We start from the raw sequence: 20,869 nt of genomic DNA on the forward strand, positions 1-20,869 counted from the left end.
CTCATTTTCGTCTCTTGCGCACGAGAAAGAAAGTAGCGGTGACGTCAGAGCGCCGAGCCCTGATTGGCTGATCGCGACCCCCTATCTGAGCGTCGTCTGCTCCTTTGCAACGTCGTCTGCTCGCAACGTCGTCCGCTCGCAACGTCGTCCGCGTCTGTCTTACCTTTCCTGCGACTTTCGGAAGTCGAGCGAACTCGACTTCGCCTTTCAGAGAGGGCAGACGAAATAACTCGAGCGGTACGTTGTTTTTGTCTAACAACTAGCAGACGCGCATCAAGGAGGGAAGTCAAAGGACTCACGGGCGAGGTGTCCCGAGGCGCCGAGGTTTGTTTGCTAAGAAACGAGAGTGAGGGTGCTTAGTGTCCGCGAATTCCTTCCCAAATACTTTTTCCCTCCTTTAGTGTGTGGCGAGACTCCTCACTCTTTAACGGCGTCGGCGGGTTGGCGCAGTTAACGTCGTCTGCTTTATGTCTGCTAGTCAAAGCGATGGCTGCCTTACCTTTCCTGCGTCTGTCGGAGATTCACCGCTTTCTTACCGGCCAGAGTCACCGTTGCCTCCGAAAACAAGGAGATGACAAGAGGAAGAGATTGACCTCTTAATCTAAAACTGAGGTCAGCGATCAAACTAGAAGACGGGAAGGGTTCACAAGGGTCGCGCGGGCATATTCCATTCAGCACGCCAGCCGGCCGTGGGCAGACGGTTGCCGAGTCGGAGTGCCTGCTAGGCCTATCTGCCGAGCTCGCTTGGTCGTTGTCGGTGGAACCGTGGGCGTTGGAGTATTTCCTGGGTGTTTGTGGATCCAGCGTTCTTGTTTGTCGTGGTCTGTTTCAAGTACTTTTTACTTTTTTCTTGCTGCTTGAAGTCGGGACGCGTGAGAAGCGCACGTAGAAAAATAAACGTCCGTTAATCGTCGCGACTGCGACGCTGTCGGCCATGCTGATTTGACTGTAAGAAGTGTGTAAGACAGCTTCGGAGCTGTCGTAGGACTTCGTCGTAACCTGCGCAAAACTTCCAAAAATTTCGTGAACACGAATGTGTTCTCAAGTTTTGTCTTACGCACATTTTTGGCGTAAGATCTTTTTGTGAACCTGGCCTCTGGCCTCTGCGCTTTCGAAAGTCGCAGGAAAGGTGAGACAGACGCAGACGACGTTGCGAGCAGACGACGTTGCAAAGGAGCAGACGACGCTCAGATAGGGGGTCGCGATCAGCCAATCAGGGCTCAGCGTTCTGACGTCACCATTACCCCCTGCGCAAGAAGCAGACGAACTTGCCCTGCGCATAGTTTTAAGCACGTTTTATTTGCTTTACCTCCTCTATTCCACGTCCCCTTCTTTCTATTTTTTACCGACGAGTGGAGCTGCAAAGAATGTATTTGGAATCATTTATGTTGTTGCGAGATCAAAGATTCGTCGTCCGTCCCAAGTGTGTTTTATTCTTTCAGTATCAGTAATTTGATACAAACAATGTGTACGGTATCATTAAACATCCGTGCTAATTTCCGTGCAGAAACACCTGTGTGGTTTATTTTCAGCAAAAACGGTGTTCATTTTTTTAGATCAGATTTTTGTGCGATTTACATATTGTTTTTGCACGCGTGATTGACGTGCAGTAAATCGCAAGTACTGTTTATGAAAGAAAAAAATTTACTTTTGGGCTTTTGAGCGACTTAGCTCAAAAATGGCAGTTGGTTGTTTTAGCGGGTTCCACCATTTTGTCACCTTAGATTCTTATAGACAAGAAAGGAGGTGACCGGCAAAACTCCGAGTATTGAAAGTGATAGGGTACTCGTCGGCACAAGACCATAGAAACTTCTTTGTACCCCGCAGGATTCTTCCTGGAGCCCACCGTTTTCGTGGACGTTGATGATCACATGTTCGTGGCGAAGGAGGAATCCTTCGGTCCAATCATGCTCGTCTCCAAGTTCAAGGACGGGTGAGTCACGGCGTTTTATCGACCCTGTCCTCGGTAGGCACATGCACTCTTAAAGATGGCTCGAACCAACATCACCCAGATGAGAAGGCCGTGGTTCTGATGTTTCAACGTCACCTCAGGAGGCGAACGCGAGCACTTCTTCAGTCAGTGACGACGTGAGTCTCAGCCGAATGCTGACTCACCACTCGTTCAAGCCCGGCGTTCATCTCCTTATAGTGACGTAGGAACTTTAGTCCGAATTTGGGGGTTTTACGTGCCAAACCTACGACGGGCATCTGGCACGCCCCAGCGGAGGCCTGGGGATTAATTTCGACCACCTGGGGATCTCTTGACGTGCAACCGAAAGCTCGGTTACACGGCGCCGTCTCCGCAATAAGCCTCCGTCATATTGCGGGCACCCCGGTCGGGATTCGAACCCGCCTCCTGGGGATCCGTAGGCCGGCGGAACTTTAGTCCCACGACCATCTAATCTAGGAGGTATTGCCCAAACACAGTGGCGGCTGAACAACTGATGCATTACTCTTTTAAATAATTTTTAACATAGAGTGTGTTTATGAGCTGGATTTAATACAAAGAGCGTTACGCGTAAGTGTCAGGAAAAAGCGTTACACGCAGGTCAAGGTATCATAAAATGTACACATACCATAGTGCACCATGCAGAATCATACTAAGAGAAGGCATACTACATATTCATAATATACTGTAAAGAATGATAGTTCGGCATTATTAATTGTAAAAAGTAAAACTTACCGAGCGGTTAAGCGAAAATCGAATTCCGAACCGTGCAATACGCAGCACGACGCCTTTGCTCGGCGCCACGAGGATTTACTTTATTGTACGCAATATTTGCTGCATAAAATGCAATCTCAGTGTTGACACAAATCACCCAAGTTCATTGGGCCTACTAAAACTCTTATATTTTTGATTACGCGAAAGGAATGCTTCCAGTCGGGTAGTGTCGGCAGTCCTACAGTACACAGACTCGGCTTGGGCGAAAACACCAATGAATTTTCAAGGTACAGGGTGGATATGTGGTTCGACTTGTCAAAACTGTATTCGCATTTCCTATATGCTGAATACGCCAAATACCATGACTATGTCATAAAGGACCGTATCGTCCTTCTCGAATGGTAGGTAACGCATTGTCGCGCTGGTTATGCACATATATCTTTTTAACGTTCGTTGCGCAATGTCCTAGAAAAATACCGCGTTCTAACAGTATAGATGAAATTATGTTGGATAGTTTCAGGCGTCTTGCATAGGAGGAAGCCAACAGGCCATGGGACAAAGATCCTATTTTCATTAAATCAAGGTTTAACCACCTTTGTGCCACTGTGCAGCTTTTAAAAAGGATGCCGAATTTGCTGCTGTCTCTACGCTGATTCTCGACGAAATACGTTAACATTTTGAGCAAAATTCCGAATCAGCGAAGGATGGAAATTCGCACTTTGCAACGGTCCGCATACTATAGTTTTTCGACAGGCAGTCTGTTCTCCCAGGCGTCGAAGGTTTCGTATGTAGCCACCGCAACTTCCGTCGATCGCCACCTACTGTCCGCATACTCTTTTCTTCGAATAGTCAATCTTTCCTCCCGTGTATAGGCGATCTGGCACAAGCGTTGTCGTCACTAGTTCTCGGTTTTACGTTGTGGCGTGCGTTGTGCATGCTGGGGATTCAAAACCACATTCCTACGCTCCGGTGCCATCGTAAGAGAAGCCGCCGTCAACAGCGGCGCGTCCCTAGAAACGTGCGAGTAAACGAACAGAGCGAAAGACCAAGGTGGAACAGCGCTGTGTCCAAACGAAACCACTCCAGTCCAGTTGAGTCCAAACCACGACTGTACAAACCAGGCAGTTACATGCACCAGGGCAATAAATGCTAATGCATTGAAAAGAAAGACTTAATAACCGGTCGGGGAGCATTTTATTTACCCGACTTAGCGCATCTTGTCCTGGACACAGGCTGTAAAACAAACTACACAAAAGCGCGCGCAAAAGAAACTCCGCCAGGTCGCCGGCAAGCCTTTTTTTTTTTTTTTCAATATCGCCGAGGTATTTTATTGAAAGCCGCGCTTGTGAAAGCATGGTGGAATTTCTTACTTCTTTCAAAAAACTCGAAGAAGCTTCGAGGCTGACATTGCATTTTATGCTGCAAATGTAATGCACGATAAAGAAAAGAAAACTCCTTTGTAGCGCCGTGTAATGCCATCGGAGACATAAATGCGATTCAGCCGGACGCACGATGAGGCTTGAAAAGGGGTCTATTGAAATGCATTTCTTTCTTCGTGCGAGGCGCCTACGTCATCGAGCCCACATGAGTCGCTGATATCTGTTAAGGTCCGACTACTATCGCTTCTTGTACACCGCGAGGATCTATCACGTTCATCTCAGACACAGTAAGAACCACAAGCCTGTCGCATTCTACGTAATTGCTGAAGAATCTAAAAAACAAAAAGTGTTTTTGTTCCCGCACGTTGTTAGGAGCATAGACACATATTAATCGCCATTGCTCACCTTACAACGTAAAATCCCAAGTGATGAAACGACCGCATTCGACTGTAATTACATAATGACTGTGTTATGTGTATGTTTATGCAGCCAGAAGTTAGCCTTAATCGGCGTCTGGTGTGCAGTACAACTGTTAGCCTGAGGTCTTTAACGTGCACCATAGGGTAGTGATCCACGACCGGTACGATGCTCATCCAAAATCAAAACAAGCAGGGGTGGGGTTTGAACCTAGGACCTCTGGGTTTTGCAGCGCGAGCTTTTGTTACACGTGCTCCTAGCTGAGGTGTGCTAACCCACTTGTTTAGCGATCCCCTCTTTGTAATTGCACGAAGGTTCGAAGGGCTGACACACTTTTTTAGAAAAAGAAAACATCCCCCTTCGTGTCGAAAAAGGGCTTCAGCGCCTCAGCAATGTCGTTATTTCTGCCTTCATTTTTGCCTCCTGAACTGCGAAGAAGTCTGATTGCTCATCAGATAAAACACGCTGCGACTGAGGCTGCTTTCTTCTTGAATTTACCACCCGTACATTTAAGGTGGCAAAATTGAGAGCCATTCTAATTTTGTTGCAATCGTCCCAGCCACGAAAGAGAAGCAAGTATCAAACAAATGAATCGCACATGGCACACACTACACTGCAAATTTATGTCAGTCTCACTTTCATTGTGACACACATTTCTGGAGCTACGGTAGCCATACATTTGTATAGTGCGCCCCAAACTTAACGCCGCCACTTGAACGCCCGACTTTCGCGGAGCCGCGCTATCCTAACGGCAGCCGTGTTAACTAGTCGGTCACGTGAAGGCCATTCCCAATCTCTGGACCGGGGGAAGGGGAGGTAGTAGGGCCGTCGCTAAGGGCGCCTGACTCCGCGAATCACAAACTCATATCGTTATACTGAATTTTTGTTTCTTTACGTTCTGTTTGCACCTTTAAGAGTGATAACAAAGACAATTTGGTAATGCACCGTAGAGGAGAAAGCTTGAAGGCGCTGCTAAAATGCGAAGAAAGCCAAAAAAAAACACGCGATTTTGACGAAATGAGTTTGTGATTCGCAGAATCAGGGGCCCTTAGCGGCGGCCCTGCTGCCTCCCTTTCCCCCGGTCCGGACATTCGGAATGGCCTTCACATGACCTAGCAGTTGAAACGGCTGCCACCAGGATAGCGCCGCCACTCGAGCGTCAGGCGCACAGTACGTGGGTCCTTAGATGTTTGACTGACCGATGGGGCTCGAAAGCTGTCGTGGCGACGGCCCCTCATGGCCATCACCATCCGCCACCTATGTTGCACGTCGCCCGAAAACCCGTCGGTTGACCACCCTCCTGCGTTGGTGGTGGTTCTATCTATAGTTAGCTGTGCGGAGCCTTTCAAAGCTTCCATCTCGTCAGCGGCATCTTCTTTGCTTTCCTCTTCCTCGAAGGCCTCTCACGCTGTTTGTGAGCCATCGTCTTTTGGTTGAGGTTTGCTGGGCACCAGGCGGCGTGCTGACACGCTGCTTGCTGGTTTAGCAACAACTTTGATCACTGAGGATTTCTAGGTGAAAGATGTCATCGGTGTATGGGCAGGAGTGCCTGCCGTTGCACCGGCCAGACCCTGAGACTTGAAGTTTTCAAGAGTTTTCATCTGCCGCCTTCTCAGCTTCTGCCTGGTTCATGACGTGCTCCGTCGTGTCGCCCTCCATTACGGCGTGCGCCACGTCAGCGTACGTTCGAATGCCCTCCTTCCTGGTGTACCTGGAGTGTCGGTAGGTCTCGCAGCAGGGAACACGACATTCTTTACGAATATGGCCTGTCCCTTGGCAATGAAGACATAGCGGTGCCCACTGTGGTGCCGAGACTAGGCCCTGCATCTGGACAATCGGAGTTGGCTCGGCAAATATTCAGTGGTGCCGCCGTCCTTTGGGGTTGACCTCACTGTCCTCGACGTCGATTGGAGCTCCTTGATTGCATATCAAAGTTGGTAAGACCATATTATGTTCACTCACTACGCGACTTCCTTGGATTAGCCGGTCATTTTTGGGCCTTCATAAAGCGTTGCTCTAAGCTAACAAGATATTTCACCAAACTTACCAAGAGGTTGTACCGTCTCCCTGGTGACATCTTCAAGTTTTCCAAACGGCTCCAGGTGTTTTTTTTGTTTTTTTTTAAGGTTTTATTCAGGCAGATGAAAGGGTATTCAATGCAACTTGAGTCTCACCTCCGATTTGTTCAGGTGAATTACCAGATAGCACCTCTAAGGCTTGAGCATCCACCAACTTTCGCTTAGCACAAAGCGATTCGAGGATACGTGGTTCACTTGGTAACAAGGAAACGCCTCGATATTTAAACGCCCTACGGCATTTTCGCGCCCGTCCTTGAAATCGTCGATGCCGTAGGGACGCCCACAGATATCTTAGTGAAAGAAAACGGAGTTCAAGGCGTGAACGTTCATCGGCAAAGGAGACAAGATGATCCGATAGCCCTCGTAGCTTCGCTCAGCCGAGATACCACGGCTATCAGTAGCCGCTGGAACCGCCCCTACGGTGGTCATGGCGATGCATCATTCCACCAAATATGCCTCACGAATATACTCAGAAAACGACAGTCATAGGGGTGTCGTGAACGCCTTTTGTTTTCAATTATATTTCTATATCACGTATCCAAACATGTCCACGCAACGAAACGGACCTTATTTTTGTAAGATGCTTCCTTGTTTTTGTGAGAAAAAATTGTGTTTAAGGAGAGGTTAAAATACGACTTTCCGGATTGCGCATTGAAGCAACTTTGAGCGCCCCAGGAATAACAAGTAGAACTTTAAAAACCGTTAATATTTTATGTATAAATTGCGCAAAAAAAAGGGGAAGTGTGGCTGAAACTAGAGCTGCAGAAGATGCTAGACGCAAACGTAATTTGACCGTCTATTTCAAACTTTGCGTCACCGCTTACCATTGTTCCAAAAGGAGATGATACCTTCCGTCTTTGTAAAAATTACCGGCTGATCAATTAACAAACTAATCTGTTTTCTTTTGCCATACGACGCATCAAATGCATCATTGACGAGACTGATGGTTTCAACATTTCTTCGCTCATCGACTGGTGCAAAGGCGTCTGGCAAGTCCCTCTTCATGAAAAATACAAAAAGTAAACTGCCTTCGTAACCCCACTTGATGTCTTTGAGTACAACCGGCCGCCTTTCGAATGGAAGAGTTCACCAGACTAGATTAAAAAAAAATGACAAACCAGGTTTTGAAGCCCTATATAAAAGAGCTCTGCAATGTCTACATTGATGGCATCATAATCTGCTCAAGGGCTGCAGTGGAAAACTTACCCCACCTCGCAAAGCTTCTCTTAAGATTTCGACTCATCGCGCTCAAAGATGAATGCCAATAAGAGCGAGTTCTTTCAACCCAAGGTTGTTTCCTTGGTTGTGTCTTTGATGGCGCAACAAGACGACAAAGCAGTTGTCTTGATTAGATTAAATAAGACCATATTATGTTCACTCACTACGCGGCTTCCTTGAATTAGCCGGTCATTTTTGGGCCTTCATAAAGGATTGCTCTAAGCTAACAAAATATTTTACCAAACTTACCAAGAAAGTTGCACCGTTTGAATGGTCTAGCCAGTGCGATATTTCGTATCAAGGTCTGATCAACCGTATTACCAGTGATCATGTGCTTACACTACCCGATTTCCAACTACCTTTCGAGTTAAATACCTACACCTCACATTCCGGAAGAGGGGCAGTTTTGCATCACGGAAATACCACTCAACCTTTGAGTCAACAGCTTAGCTGGCGGCGGTCGGCAACCGGCGGCCTGCAAGGCAATATTATGCGACCCCTTGCGCACCACCACCCCCCTCCTTCCACACACGCACACACACGCACACACACACGCATATGCACACAAACTTGGGGACAAGGGGTATGCTTGGTTGCAAAGCCGGTATTATTGGAGCTATTAACTCTGTACAAGCTCAAGAGATTTGTCACGAAAGTGTTCACTGATCAGTTGACCCACAAACAGACAATAAACTGAGGAAGACATTTCCAGCGAACAATTTCGGTCAGTTTTCTGCAGGTTTCCTGAACTATTGATTTAAACTCTACGATATCTCGCAGTTTACTTGATAGAAGAGTTCGTTACAGCACGGTTATATCTGCGAACATACATTTTCAAGATCAAGATCGTGAAATCAAACGTTGCTTTGGTGAGTGACAGATCAGAACTTCCAAAATATCTCATGAAGTTTAAACTTTTAGTGTTATTGTTCGCATCTTGTCAAGCAATATTGAACGTCCAACATCTTACTGAAAAGGGGGCTAGAGCACTGTTACGTCACGTGTGCCTGAATCAAAACAACATCTTTGCACATCCCTAAGAGTGTGTCACAGCTTGTTATCTTTCATTGTTATGAGCTGACCCCATCCCCCGTTCCCCTAATCTTCGTTTCTCCGTCCTGCCCGCTCGGTCTCCGCTTTCTGCAACAGAAGGCTGCCGACGCCTGGCTTAGGGTTATTGAATACTACGCTTTCATGTTCTTGAAAGCACAGATCAGCCATACAAGAACTCAGAAGAAAGCACCGGCTGTATTCATGGCGATTCGATACTTTTGAACTTACCTCGATAGGAAAAAGTTTAAGCTTTACGTCGACCATCAAGCACTAACCTACCTACTTGGATTAAAAGAACCGAAAGGGAAGCTGGCAAAGTAGTTCAATGATTACAGCAGTTTGAATTTGAAGTGAATCACCGCCCTGGAAAGAACTGACTGATGCTGATGCACTGGCGATGCTGGTTGTACACATTCCGTCGGAGGAAGCTAATCTCATCGAGCTATGGGAAGGAACAAAACAACTCCAGTTTGAAGACGGCAAGTACGCCGTTCCCAAACGCTCGTCCCAAAACTACTGCAAGTGGGACACAATGGCTTCTGGCATATCTACTACAAGCTCTTGCAAAGCGTTGGGTGGAATTGCACAAAAAAGGACATCTAGGCCTACGTAAAATATTCGCACTTATGCCAGGTTAATACGCCAAGTACTATCAAAGAACGGATCGGATGATTATCCCAAAGCATGCTGGAATACCCTTTGAAACTGCTGATCTTGACTTCGCTGAACTGAAAAAGAAGAGCAGAGGAGCGCACAGAACTTTATCGTTTTTAACTTGTATTCACCAGTGCACACGAAGGGTCGCTAAACGCCCTAAAAATAAATATGTCAAAAGCGCGATATATTTCCTAGAACGGGATATGTTCAAAAATGTAAAGGCCTTAATTTCGGATAATGGGTTAGCTTTTATTTTATTTTATTTATTTATTTATTTGAAAATACTGCCAATCCCTTAGGGATTTTCGCAGGAAGGAGCACACAAAAGTAAGTACACACTCGTTCATATTTCATGAAATCTACAACAAAAAATGCAAGTAAATTGTACAATAAACACTGGGATATAAATTGGAGTAGAAATACCTTTAAGATTAATACACATGGGTTAACATACATTTCCAAAGCCAAATTAAACAACCACTGTTCAACAACCACACGTAAAAAAAATGCAATTAAAGTCATTCATAATTACACATCACTGTGCAATAAAACATCCAATTGAGATAGAAATGATGTGATGGAGGTGCTGTTAGTAATGACAGGATCTAGTTGATTCCATTCTCTGGTAGCTAAAGGAAAAAAAGAGTAGCGGAAGCAGTCATTTTTAAAGCTGTATTCAGTCAAGGTTTTACCATGTTTGTGCCTGGTCTGTCTAGTGTTTGAAAAAGAGACGTACTTGGATTTGTCAATTTTGAAAGCATCATGCAGCAAAGAGTACAAGAACTTAAGCCTAAGTCGCTTTGCCCTGTTAGCTAGTGTAAGAAGACCACACTTTTTAAGGAGTTCAGTGGGTGAGTCGGTGCGCCTGTATTTGTTAAAAATAAATCTTACTGCTTTGCGCTGTATATTTTCAAGCTTAGCTATATTATTCTTCGTGTAAGGAAACCAAACGATGTTTGCATATTCTAGTGTTGGTCTAACAAGGCTAGTGTATGCTAAGAGTTTCGTGGGTGTAGCGGCTAGCTTGAGTGTTCTTTTTATGTACATAAGTTTTTTTAATGCCTCTGACGTTACATGATTTACGTGTAGATCCCACCTCAAATCTGAAGTAATAAATAAGCCTAAATATTTACACTGAGTCATCCGTGAAACCGTTACATCATCAAAGCCGTACTGAAATTCAGAGATAGATTTCTTTCTTGTTACAGACATGCAAACAGTTTTGCTCACGTTGAGGGACATCTGCCAATCAGCGCACCATTTATTGATTAACTGGAGAGAGCTATTTAGTACAAGGTGATCATCCGATGTGTTGATTTCCCGGTATATGATACAATCATCTGCAAATAATCTAATTTTAGCATCAATGTTAGTTGTAATATCATTAATGAAAAGTAGGAAGAGAACTGGCGCAAGGACAGAACCTTGCGGAACGCCGGAGGTAACTCTGACAGTTTCTGAAGCCTCTTGTCCATATTGCACAAACTGGGAACGGTTTGATAAGTAGTTATCAATCCAACTGACTATAGGTCCTTCGCCAATAGCATGTTTTAGCTTGATGATTAACTTGGGGTGTGAAACTCTATCAAATGCTTTCGAGAAATCGAGCAGTAGTATGTCTACTTGCTTTCTGTTGTTAATGCTTAGGCTCACGTCATGCAAAGTTTCAAGGAGTTGGGTGACTGTTGAAAGACCACTTCTAAATCCATGTTGTTCAGGAGAAAGAATTTGGTGTGCATCAAGAAATGTTGTAATGTGCTTTAGAATGATGTGTTCAAGTAGTTTACAACAAGTACAGGTGAGAGAAATCGGTCTAAAGTTCGAGGGGTTGTTGATGTCACCTGACTTGTGTATAGGTATGACTTTACATTTTTTCCATTCAACGGGTAGCTGACACGTGCTAAGAGACTTATTAAAGATTATGTACAAGTATTTGCTCATGCATTCAGCATATCGTTTTAAGAAGGCGTTAGGAATATTATCAGGACCGCTGCCTTTTTTTGTATCTAGGTTAAGTAAGAGGTTTAAAATTCCGGGTTCAGTTATTACCAGAGGCTCCAGAGCAATAGCGCTAGGTTCGAGATTACGGATAGTACCATTATCTTCTGTAAAAACGGACTGAAAGTAACTATTATACTCATTTGCCTTATTTCGGCTCTCCTCAGGGTTTAGACTGGGAGAGTTCGTTTTTTTGGGATTAACATGGTTCCAGAATTTAGTTGGAGAGTTCTTTAAGAATTCATGAAGAGTCACGTTGTAATACTTTTCTTTTGCTTCTTTTGTTTTATTTTTTAGCACTTTTACCAATTCAGCAAGGGCAAGTCTACCCTCTGGGCATGCTTTTGTTTTCAGTGACTTTCGTTTTCTTTTAATCTTTCGCTTAGCATGGATGATATCGCGGTTGATCCATGGATTGTGTTTTTTTGTTAACTTTTTTCTTGTAGGTATGTATCTGGCAACACTGTAATGAACTATATCTCTGAACTTTTTCCATAAATCGTTAATGCTGACGTTATCGCTAGAGGCATACTCCGTAAAAAAAGAAAATTCATGGGAAAGATGAGATAGTATGCTCGCGTCGTCGGCGTTATTGAAGTTAAGCACAGATGATGGAGAAGAAAAGCGGATGGTGTCGCGAATTGGGAAAGAACAGACAACAATTTTATGGTCAGATATGCCGTCTATAACATCAATTTGTACTTCACTTTCTGGAAGATGGTCGCTAAAAAATACCAGATCAAGAACGTTACTAGTTGTTCCGTCGACACGTGTAGGCTGGTGAACCATTTGCGTGAGGTTGAAACTTAACATGATGTCAAAAAGTGCGTCAGAACAGGTTGTGTCATACTGAAGAGTGGACCAATTGATATCAGGCAGGTTAAAATCGCCAGGCAAAATAAGTTTGCAATCTTTAAGATGACTAGACATGTAATCATGCAACGCGGTCAAGCTGTCAAGCTCAGTGCCAGGTTTCCTATAAACTGCACCAACAAATATCGCATTCTTTTCGAACATGACTTTGCAAAAAACGGCCTCAACGTCAGGTACGTCAGGCAAACGTGTAAAAACGATTCCTTTTTTAATGATTATGGCTACGCCACCTCCACGTGACTGCCTGTCTTTCCTTATGATAACATAGTTCGGTGGTACAACTTCATGATCAAGCACAAACGGTGATAGCCAAGTTTCTGTGACAGTGACAATGTCAGGCTCGTGATCAAGAAGTACGCATTCAAAAGGGACAGTTTTATTCAACAAGCTTCTTGCGTTTAGATTGATCAGTTTTAGTTTCGCAGGTTGGTTCCGTGGGAGACTTTGCTTGCGCTGGCTTGGTCGTTTTTTTTAAGAGGAATCTTATCGTTCTTAATATCGTCCCAAACAAATAGACTGCCATTGATTTTGATTTTGTCGAAGACTAGTTGCACTTTTTCTCTTCTATCTCTATTTTCCTTGGCGCTATTCCACAGCTTTTTTCTAATTTTCTGTACGGGGCGGGAAAAGTCTTCGCTGATTGCATAGATCGTCCCTTTCAACTTGTAGCAGTTTTTTAGTATTTTTGCCTTGTCTCTGAAGTCGAATAGCTTAAAAATGACCGGCCTAGTTTTGTTTTCCATTTTTTTGCCGAGTCTATGTATCCTCTCAAAACCTGCAGATTGAACCTCGAGAATTTCTTTGAGAATTTTTTCGGTAACAAAACTATCAAGCGATTCATTACTTTCGTTTACGATTTCTGGTATTCCATAAACGATCAGGTTTGACCTTCGACTTCGATTTTCAAGATCGTCTATCTTAGCAGAGAGTGTTCTTATAGTCCCAGCCACTACGGACATTTGTTCCTCACAGGCAGTGATTCTACCCTCAAGAGCTGTTATAGATTCCATTTTCTGCTCGATCGCCAGGAGTCTTACGTTCGTTTTAATCTTCTCTGATTTGATTTCCTGAAGGTCATCTGAGATTTTCTTCAGCTGTTCTAGAATCTTTTCCATGCCAGGACCGGGGTTTGTTTCAACATCTCCTCCCAGCAATAACAAATCCCTGATAAACGAACAGGCATCACACAGCAAAGGGCACAATGACCGTGGGCACGGCAGCACAAACAGGAAGAGATTGTCGCTACGTATACACTTGCCGTAGTTTCTTCTCACCTGCACAAAAAGGATGCATGGTTCGGACGTGTTCATGCTGGTAACGCTGCCGTGCCCATTGCCGCCGTCCCGGGAATCATCCGCTTTTATAGGGTAGCTGTTAGGTGGCGCCGTTGATGTCCCAGGTGTCAACCAATACGACGGTGTCGCAGCCTGGCCGTGCAGACTGCCGAGATACGCTGATATTACCGGCAGCGGCGTCGGCACATGGGCGTCAGTGGGAAACAGTGACTGTGCACTTGGTTTTAACGTGGTACTATCGTTGCTTCGATGAACTGGCCGGGCATGCAGAAGGCCCAGCAGGATCTGCACAAAAAGGATGCATGGTTCGGACGTGTTCATGCTGGTAACGCTGCCGTGCCCATTGCCGTCGTTCCGGGAATCATCCGCTTTTATAGGGTAGCTGTTAGGTGGCGCCGTTGATGTCCCAGGTGTCAACCAATACGACGGTGTCGCAGCCTGGCCGTGCAGACTGCCGAGATACGCTGATATTACCGGCAGCGGCGTCGGCACATGGGCGTCAGTGGGAAACAGTGACTGTGCACTTGGTTTTAACGTGGTACTATCGTTGCTTCGATGAACTGGCCGGGCATGCAGAAGGCCCAGCAGGATCTGCACAAAAAGGATGCATGGTTCGGACGTGTTCATGCTGGTAACGCTGCCGTGCCCATTGCCGTCGTTCCGGGAATCATCCGCTTTTATAGGGTAGCTGTTAGGTGGCGCCGTTGATGTCCCAGGTGTCAACCAATACGACGGTGTCGCAGCCTGGCCGTGCAGACTGCCGAGATACGCTGATATTACCGGCAGCGGCGTCGGCACATGGGCGTCAGTGGGAAACAGTGACTGTGCACTTGGTTTTAACGTGGTACTATCGTTGCTTCGATGAACTGGCCGGGCATGCAGAAGGCCCAGCAGGATCTGCACAAAAAGGATGCATGGTTCGGAGGTGTTCATGCTGGTAACGCTGCCGTGCCCATTGCCGCCGTCCCGGGAATCATCCGCTTTTATAGGGTAGCTGTTAGGTGGCGCCGTTGATGTCCCAGGTGTCAACCAATACGACGGTGTCGCAGCCTGGCCGTGCAGACTGCCGAGATACGCTGATATTACCGGCAGCGGCGTCGGCACATGGGCGTCAGTGGGAAACAGTGACTGTGCACTTGGTTTTAACGTGGTACTATCGTTGCTTCGATGAACTGGCCGGGCATGCAGAAGGCCCAGCAGGATCTGCACAAAAAGGATGCATGGTTCGGACGTGTTCATGCTGGTAACGCTGCCGTGCCCATTGCCGCCGTCCCGGGAATCATCCGCTTTTATAGGGTAGCTGTTAGGTGGCGCCGTTGATGTCCCAGGTGTCAACCAATACGACGGTGTCGCAGCCTGGCCGTGCAGACTGCCGAGATACGCTGATATTACCGGCAGCGGCGTCGGCACATGGGCGTCAGTGGGAAACAGTGACTGTGCACTTGGTTTTAACGTGGTACTATCGTTGCTTCGATGAACTGGCCGGGCATGCAGAAGGCCCAGCAGGATCTGCACAAAAAGGATGCATGGTTCGGAGGTGTTCATGCTGGTAACGCTGCCGTGCCCATTGCCGCCGTCCCGGGAATCATCCGCTTTTATAGGGTAGCTGTTAGGTGGCGCCGTTGATGTCCCAGGTGTCAACCAATACGACGGTGTCGCAGCCTGGCCGTGCAGACTGCCGAGATACGCTGATATTACCGGCAGCGGCGTCGGCACATGGGCGTCAGTGGGAAACAGTGACTGTGCACTTGGTTTTAACGTGGTACTATCGTTGCTTCGATGAACTGGCCGGGCATGCAGAAGGCCCTGCAGGATCTGCACAAAAAAGATGCATGGTTCGGACGTGTTCATGCTGGTAACGCTGCCGTGCCCATTGCCGCCGTCCCGGGAATCATCCGCTTTTATAGGGTAGCTGTTAGGTGGCGCCGTTGATGTCCCAGGTGTCAACCAATACGACGGTGTCGCAGCCTGGCCGTGCAGACTGCCGAGATACGCTGATATTACCGGCAGCGGCGTCGGCACATGGGCGTCAGTGGGAAACAGTGACTGTGCACTTGGTTTTAACGTGGTACTATCGTTGCTTCGATGAACTGGCCGGGCATGCAGAAGGCCCAGCAGGATCTGCACAAAAAGGATGCATGGTTCCGACGTGTTCATGCTGGTAACGCTGCCGTGCCCATTGCCGCCGTCCCGGGAATCATCCGCTTTTATAGGGTAGCTGTTAGGTGGCGCCGTTGATGTCCCAGGTGTCAACCAATACGACGGTGTCGCAGCCTGGCCGTGCAGACTGCCGAGATACGCTGATATTACCGGCAGCGGCGTCGGCACATGGGCGTCAGTGGGAAACAGTGACTGTGCACTTGGTTTTAACGTGGTACTATCGTTGCTTCGATGAACTGGCCGGGCATGCAGAAGGCCCAGCAGGATCTGCACAAAAAGGATGCATGGTTCGGACGTGTTCATGCTGGTAACGCTGCCGTGCCCATTGCCGCCGTCCCGGGAATCATCCGCTTTTATAGGGTAGCTGTTAGGTGGCGCCGTTGATGTCCCAGGTGTCAACCAATACGACGGTGTCGCAGCCTGGCCGTGCAGACTGCCGAGATACGCTGATATTACCGGCAGCGGCGTCGGCACATGGGCGTCAGTGGGAAACAGTGACTGTGCACTTGGTTTTAACGTGGTACTATCGTTGCTTCGATGAACTGGCCGGGCATGCAGAAGGCCCAGCAGGATCTGCACAAAAAGGATGCATGGTTCGGACGTGTTCATGCTGGTAACGCTGCCGTGCCCATTGCCGCCGTCCCGGGAATCATCCGCTTTTATAGGGTAGCTGTTAGGTGGCGCCGTTGATGTCCCAGGTGTCAACCAATACGACGGTGTCGCAGCCTGGCCGTGCAGACTGCCGAGATACGCTGATATTACCGGCAGCGGCGTCGGCACATGGGCGTCAGTGGGAAACAGTGACTGTGCACTTGGTTTTAACGTGGTACTATCGTTGCTTCGATGAACTGGCCGGGCATGCAGAAGGCCCAGCAGGATCTGCACAAAAAGGATGCATGGTTCGGAGGTGTTCATGCTGGTAACGCTGCCGTGCCCATTGCCGCCGTCCCGGGAATCATCCGCTTTTATAGGGTAGCTGTTAGGTGGCGCCGTTGATGTCCCAGGTGTCAACCAATACGACGGTGTCGCAGCCTGGCCGTGCAGACTGCCGAGATACGCTGATATTACCGGCAGCGGCGTCGGCACATGGGCGTCAGTGGGAAACAGTGACTGTGCACTTGGTTTTAACGTGGTACTATCGTTGCTTCGATGAACTGGCCGGGCATGCAGAAGGCCCAGCAGGATCTGCACAAAAAGGATGCATGGTTCCGACGTGTTCATGCTGGTAACGCTGCCGTGCCCATTGCCGCCGTCCCGGGAATCATCCGCTTTTATAGGGTAGCTGTTAGGTGGCGCCGTTGATGTCCCAGGTGTCAACCAATACGACGGTGTCGCAGCCTGGCCGTGCAGACTGCCGAGATACGCTGATATTACCGGCAGCGGCGTCGGCACATGGGCGTCAGTGGGAAACAGTGACTGTGCACTTGGTTTTAACGTGGTACTATCGTTGCTTCGATGAACTGGCCGGGCATGCAGAAGGCCCAGCAGGATCTGCACAAAAAGGATGCATGGTTCGGACGTGTTCATGCTGGTAACGCTGCCGTGCCCATTGCCGCCGTCCCGGGAATCATCCGCTTTTATAGGGTAGCTGTTAGGTGGCGCCGTTGATGTCCCAGGTGTCAACCAATACGACGGTGTCGCAGCCTGGCCGTGCAGACTGCCGAGATACGCTGATATTACCGGCAGCGGCGTCGGCACATGGGCGTCAGTGGGAAACAGTGACTGTGCACTTGGTTTTAACGTGGTACTATCGTTGCTTCGATGAACTGGCCGGGCATGCAGAAGGCCCAGCAGGATCTGCACAAAAAGGATGCATGGTTCGGACGTGTTCATGCTGGTAACGCTGCCGTGCCCATTGCCGCCGTCCCGGGAATCATCCGCTTTTATAGGGTAGCTGTTAGGTGGCGCCGTTGATGTCCCAGGTGTCAACCAATACGACGGTGTCGCAGCCTGGCCGTGCAGACTGCCGAGATACGCTGATATTACCGGCAGCGGCGTCGGCACATGGGCGTCAGTGGGAAACAGTGACTGTGCACTTGGTTTTAACGTGGTACTATCGTTGCTTCGATGAACTGGCCGGGCATGCAGAAGGCCCAGCAGGATCTGCACAAAAAGGATGCATGGTTCGGAGGTGTTCATGCTGGTAACGCTGCCGTGCCCATTGCCGCCGTCCCGGGAATCATCCGCTTTTATAGGGTAGCTGTTAGGTGGCGCCGTTGATGTCCCAGGTGTCAACCAATACGACGGTGTCGCAGCCTGGCCGTGCAGACTGCCGAGATACGCTGATATTACCGGCAGCGGCGTCGGCACATGGGCGTCAGTGGGAAACAGTGACTGTGCACTTGGTTTTAACGTGGTACTATCGTTGCTTCGATGAACTGGCCGGGCATGCAGAAGGCCCAGCAGGATCTGCACAAAAAGGATGCATGGTTCGGACGTGTTCATGCTGGTAACGCTGCCGTGCCCATTGCCGCCGTCCCGGGAATCATCCGCTTTTATAGGGTAGCTGTTAGGTGGCGCCGTTGATGTCCCAGGTGTCAACCAATACGACGGTGTCGCAGCCTGGCCGTGCAGACTGCCGAGATACGCTGATATTACCGGCAGCGGCGTCGGCACATGGGCGTCAGTGGGAAACAGTGACTGTGCACTTGGTTTTAACGTGGTACTATCGTTGCTTCGATGAACTGGCCGGGCATGCAGAAGGCCCTGCAGGATCTGCACAAAAAGGATGCATGGTTCGGACGTGTTCATGCTGGTAACGCTGCCGTGCCCATTGCCGCCGTCCCGGGAATCATCCGCTTTTATAGGGTAGCTGTTAGGTGGCGCCGTTGATGTCCCAGGTGTCAACCAATACGACGGTGTCGCAGCCTGGCCGTGCAGACTGCCGAGATACGCTGATATTACCGGCAGCGGCGTCGGCACATGGGCGTCAGTGGGAAACAGTGACTGTGCACTTGGTTTTAACGTGGTACTATCGTTGCTTCGATGAACTGGCCGGGCATGCAGAAGGCCCAGCAGGATCTGCACAAAAAGGATGCATGGTTCGGACGTGTTCATGCTGGTAACGCTGCCGTGCCCATTGCCGCCGTCCCGGGAATCATCCGCTTTTATAGGGTAGCTGTTAGGTGGCGCCGTTGATGTCCCAGGTGTCAACCAATACGACGGTGTCGCAGCCTGGCCGTGCAGACTGCCGAGATACGCTGATATTACCGGCAGCGGCGTCGGCACATGGGCGTCAGTGGGAAACAGTGACTGTGCACTTGGTTTTAACGTGGTACTATCGTTGCTTCGATGAACTGGCCGGGCATGCAGAAGGCCCAGCAGGATCTGCACAAAAAGGATGCATGGTTCGGACGTGTTCATGCTGGTAACGCTGCCGTGCCCATTGCCGCCGTCCCGGGAATCATCCGCTTTTATAGGGTAGCTGTTAGGTGGCGCCGTTGATGTCCCAGGTGTCAACCAATACGACGGTGTCGCAGCCTGGCCGTGCAGACTGCCGAGATACGCTGATATTACCGGCAGCGGCGTCGGCACATGGGCGTCAGTGGGAAACAGTGACTGTGCACTTGGTTTTAACGTGGTACTATCGTTGCTTCGATGAACTGGCCGGGCATGCAGAAGGCCCAGCAGGATCTGCACAAAAAGGATGCATGGTTCGGACGTGTTCATGCTGGTAACGCTGCCGTGCCCATTGCCGCCGTCCCGGGAATCATCCGCTTTTATAGGGTAGCTGTTAGGTGGCGCCGTTGATGTCCCAGGTGTCAACCAATACGACGGTGTCGCAGCCTGGCCGTGCAGACTGCCGAGATACGCTGATATTACCGGCAGCGGCGTCGGCACATGGGCGTCAGTGGGAAACAGTGACTGTGCACTTGGTTTTAACGTGGTACTATCGTTGCTTCGATGAACTGGCCGGGCATGCAGAAGGCCCAGCAGGATCTGCACAAAAAGGATGCATGGTTCGGACGTGTTCATGCTGGTAACGCTGCCGTGCCCATTGCCGCCGTCCCGGGAATCATCCGCTTTTATAGGGTAGCTGTTAGGTGGCGCCGTTGATGTCCCAGGTGTCAACCAATACGACGGTGTCGCAGCCTGGCCGTGCAGACTGCCGAGATACGCTGATATTACCGGCAGCGGCGTCGGCACATGGGCGTCAGTGGGAAACAGTGACTGTGCACTTGGTTTTAACGTGGTACTATCGTTGCTTCGATGAACTGGCCGGGCATGCAGAAGGCCCAGCAGGATCTGCACAAAAAGGATGCATGGTTCGGACGTGTCCATGCTGGTAACGCTGCCGTGCCCATTGCCGCCGTCCCGGGAATCATCCGCTTTTATAGGGTAGCTGTTAGGTGGCGCCGTTGATGTCCCAGGTGTCAACCAATACGACGGTGTCGCAGCCTGGCCGTGCAGACTGCCGAGATACGCTGATATTACCGGCAGCGGCGTCGGCACATGGGCGTCAGTGGGAAACAGTGACTGTGCACTTGGTTTTAACGTGGTACTATCGTTGCTTCGATGAACTGGCCGGGCATGCAGAAGGCCCTGCAGGATCTGCACAAAAAGGATGCATGGTTCGGACGTGTTCATGCTGGTAAAGCTGCCGTGCCCATAGTCAAACGTCTCCGAAACTGGTCACCACAGCGTGGAAACAACGAACCAGGTCCTCAAGTATCGAACTAACATTAGTAAATAATTTGACTTTCGCCACAGCAGCATGATGCACAATCTCAGCTAAACTACTTGGTCCTTGTTCGTGAAGGCCTCCCCGGGAGGAACTCCAAATTACTTGTCCCTTTTCGCGTTGTCAAGACTGCCGTTCAACAAGGCGTTTTGCAGACCATTAGGCATTACAACAGTGATAAACAACTTGAGTTTGCTACGATTAGAAATTTTATACTTTATCAACCCAGGAAAAATGACTCTCACAGGGGAGAACTGTAAGGAGACCAATGAAGACGAAGATCAGCGGGAGATATAAAGAAACAATATAGAAAGGAGATGGTAAAGAAACATATAGACGGCGACTGTTTCTTTTTCTAATTTTTCTCTTCGGCTTTATATCATGGAACATTACAACTG

At 48.6% G+C, this 20,869-nt stretch overlaps 1 protein-coding gene across 3 annotated transcripts in view; it reads left to right on the plus strand.

The window, feature by feature from the left end:
• Positions 1–20,869, plus strand: part of LOC8037504 (cytosolic 10-formyltetrahydrofolate dehydrogenase) — a 241,410-nt gene that overhangs the window by 210,643 nt on the left and 9,898 nt on the right. For all 3 annotated transcript variants that reach the window (XM_042286777.1, XM_042286779.1, XM_042286778.1), the window contains one exon: positions 1,828–1,933. In XM_042286777.1, the coding sequence (XP_042142711.1) occupies positions 1,828–1,933 (106 nt within the window). The remainder of the gene's footprint in view (positions 1–1,827; positions 1,934–20,869) is intronic.

Source organism: Ixodes scapularis, unplaced genomic scaffold (genome assembly GCF_016920785.2).
Source record: "Ixodes scapularis isolate PalLabHiFi unplaced genomic scaffold, ASM1692078v2 PGA_scaffold8__174_contigs__length_109621045, whole genome shotgun sequence".
In the NCBI taxonomy this organism is placed as follows: domain Eukaryota; kingdom Metazoa; phylum Arthropoda; class Arachnida; order Ixodida; family Ixodidae; genus Ixodes; species Ixodes scapularis.